Source organism: Vulpes lagopus, chromosome 7, assembly GCF_018345385.1.
Source record: "Vulpes lagopus strain Blue_001 chromosome 7, ASM1834538v1, whole genome shotgun sequence".
In the NCBI taxonomy this organism is placed as follows: Eukaryota; Metazoa; Chordata; class Mammalia; order Carnivora; family Canidae; genus Vulpes; species Vulpes lagopus.
The window spans coordinates 111,699,342-111,702,524 of NC_054830.1; the positions used below are offsets into that span (position 1 = coordinate 111,699,342).

The 3,183-nt window shown below is 36.4% G+C and overlaps 1 protein-coding gene across 1 annotated transcript; it reads left to right on the forward strand.

Annotated features, from left to right (window-relative positions):
- The first annotated feature begins 201 nt into the window (after positions 1-201).
- On the forward strand, positions 202-2,391 carry IL5 (interleukin 5). The gene is made up of 4 exons (XM_041760753.1): positions 202-564; positions 768-800; positions 1,668-1,796; positions 1,909-2,391. Exons 1-4 carry the CDS (start codon positions 421-423, stop codon positions 2,005-2,007), a joined length of 405 nt encoding a protein of 134 aa, XP_041616687.1. The 5' UTR covers positions 202-420; the 3' UTR covers positions 2,008-2,391.
- Positions 2,392-3,183: the final 792 nt, after the last annotated feature.

Here is a 3,183-nt window from a genome sequence, read left to right on the forward strand (position 1 = left end):
AAGTTAGTCAACCTGAAAAAAAGATATTCCCAATATTTATACATTCTGGTATAAAATTTAATGCATCATACTTCTCCTTTTTACACACATCTTTTAAGAGGAAATTCAGTCTTCTGATTTTAAGAAATGCAAATGTGAGGTAATGATGTATCAACCCAAAGATTTTCTTTGTAATAGAAAATGTTTTTAAAGGGGGGAAAATAGGGATTTTTATTATTATTAAAAGATAAAGGCAAAATTATTTTTTAAGATACAAAGCATTGGAAACATTTCATATTACGATATGCCATTATTGGGCATTCTCTATCTGATTGTTAGAAATTATTCATTTCCTCAAAGATAGAGAATAAATTGGTTGAGGATGCAATCTTGTACTATGCACTTTCTTTGCCCAAGGCAAACACTGAACATTTCAGAGCTATGAGAATGCTTCTGAATTTGAGTTTGCTAGCTCTTGGGGCTGCCTATGTTTCTGCCTTTGCTGTAGAAAATCCCATGAATAGACTGGTGGCAGAGACCTTGACACTGCTCTCCACTCATCGAACTCGGCTGATAGGCGATGGGGTAATTTTCTTTTTGATTCCTACAGTCTTTAAAATGCATGGGTAATTGGTGGTGGTGGCTAGTTTTTAAAGATCCGTTATCAATAATGAAGTAATGAGTGTTAGTAATATATAATGGGTAACCATGTTACTCAGAAGAATTATATTAAAAGTTATGAACCTTACAATACATTAAAAATGAATGTTGTTTCCTTTCTTTTTCAGAACCTGATGATTCCTACTCCTGAAAATAAAAATGTAAGTTAAATTATGATTTGATAAAATGATTACATGAATCAGTTTCATATTTTAAGCTATAAAGTATCAGTTAACATTGGGATGATTTAATTTTATCTATTTTGTTTTTATGTGTGCAGATGTAAATTATGTGCTTATGAATATTAGGAATGGTGTTAGGAATGGCTCTACAATATTAAGTAGAATCCATTAAGCAAGTGGATCAGGCCCTTTTTTGATGTTGTCAGTTCTCCATCTCAAAGAGCCTCGTGTCAGGCATTCTTTCCAAAAGAATTCCATATTGGGTCAGAGATACTTCCTAGGCTCCATTCACCTCTGTCGTTGGCTTTCCTCACTTCAACATTTTTCTGAAAGTACTAGCAACTTAGGGTTATATTTTTAGAATTATGGTCAGTAAACATGAAAATATACAGTGAAGTCCTATATTAATAGTCACTTCCACATTTTTAAATGATTTTTAACTCTAATGGAATCATATACATCTGGAGTATGTCATGGTCATATTAAAATGTTAAAAATGTGATATCATTAGTCTAAATAGAATAAAATTACCAGCTAGAACTATACGAGGAAATTCTGAGGTGAGGTAAATCAGTAAGGCGGTTGTATTATACCTCGTAAGCATTTATTTTTCATTAATCATTTCATTTATATCATTTGTAACACTTCTCAGTAATTATATAAACATCATTTACTTATGGTAATTATAGCTTAGTATAAGGTGGTTTCCCACGTGGAAAAGACACAAGTAAAAACCTCTTGGGAGAAGGGAACTTGTGTAAACCCCACAAAACAAAGTAACTTTTTGGACCAAATTTTTATGCCTTGTTTTGATGAATTATATTTTTTAAAATCTTCCTCATTTAGCACCAACTGTGCATTGAAGAAGTTTTTCAAGGTATTGACACATTGAGGAACCAAACTGCACATGGGGAGGCTGTGGATAAACTATTCCAAAACTTGTCTTTAATAAAAGAACACATAGAGCGCCAAAAAGTAAGTTAAAGACATTTGGCAAAAACTTAAGCATATTTGTCTGACTCTGCCTTTTTTTTTTTTTTATAAGAATTGACAGTTTCCTACAATATCTCCTCTGTTCTTTTCACAGAAAAGGTGTGCAGCAGAAAGATGGAGAGTGACAAAGTTCCTAGACTACCTGCAAGTATTTCTTGGCGTAATAAACACCGAGTGGACACCGGAAAGTTGAGACCAAACCGGCTTATTATAGTGGAAGATTTTGGAGAAGAATGGTTTTTTGGCGATGAGAATGAGGGCCAACCAAGAGTAGGGACTTAATGGCCAGTATAACTAAGCTTCAGAGACAAAGTAAATATTTCAGGCATCCTACTACTTTATCACTTCACACAGATGAAATATATTTGAGATATATTTCAGGTATCACATCACTGAAGTATTTTCCTCCAGTTTTCTGCAGGCAAAATAAATATGTATTTTAATCTTATTTAACACAGCGTTCTATAAAATGTCTGTTAACTTAATATTTATTTATGAAATGCTTAAGAATTTGATAAATTAATATTTATATCAGATTAGGCTATGTTCCAATAAAACAAAAATAAATGGCTCTGATTCAGTTTGTTGCTAGCCTCTATGCTACTCCATTTTTTTTTTTTAAGATTTACTTATTTATTTGAGAGAGAGCATGGGGTAGGGGGCAAAGGAAGAGAATATCCAAGCAGACTCTCCCTTAGCAAGGAGCCTGACACAGGGCTCTACCTCAAGACCCAGACACAGGGCTCGATCTCAATGACCCATGAGATCAGGACCCGAGTTGAAACCAAGAGTCAGACACTTAACCAACTGAACTACCCAGATGCCCCATCCTACTCTTGAAGTGAGCACAGTCTATGTGAAAACATGCTGGGTTTGGAGGGAGAGCCTGCATCTGTGCTGGCTGCGCATTCCTGTCTTCCTGGTGATGGAAGCCACAGAGTTGCTAGGCATACTGCAGGTGGAAGTGACCCAGCAGGCCCTAGTGGGCATATGGGTATAGGAACATGAGCAGGGACTGAGCATGGTTTCCTCACCACAGTATACCTGAACTGGGGAGGGCATGGGTTAAATGGTAGGTGATGAAAGAATGAATGAATGAATGAACCTTCCAGGGCTGCCCATAGAATTAAAATGACTTTCAAGGATTTTCCTGGGCGGAGAATATGTAAAAATCTGTAACTAGGTCTCTTCCTAGCCAGTGAGAAGAATCTGGCAGGTCAATCCTATTGCCAATTCAGGGAAGGAGGCAGAAACCCTCTTGGTGGGGCCCAGAGTACCGTGGCCTGGGACAGTACTTCCTCATCTCACCTAAAGTAACAAAAGGTGCAGAGAGGCTGGTAGGCAGTTATAGTCAAAGACTGGGTTCTGG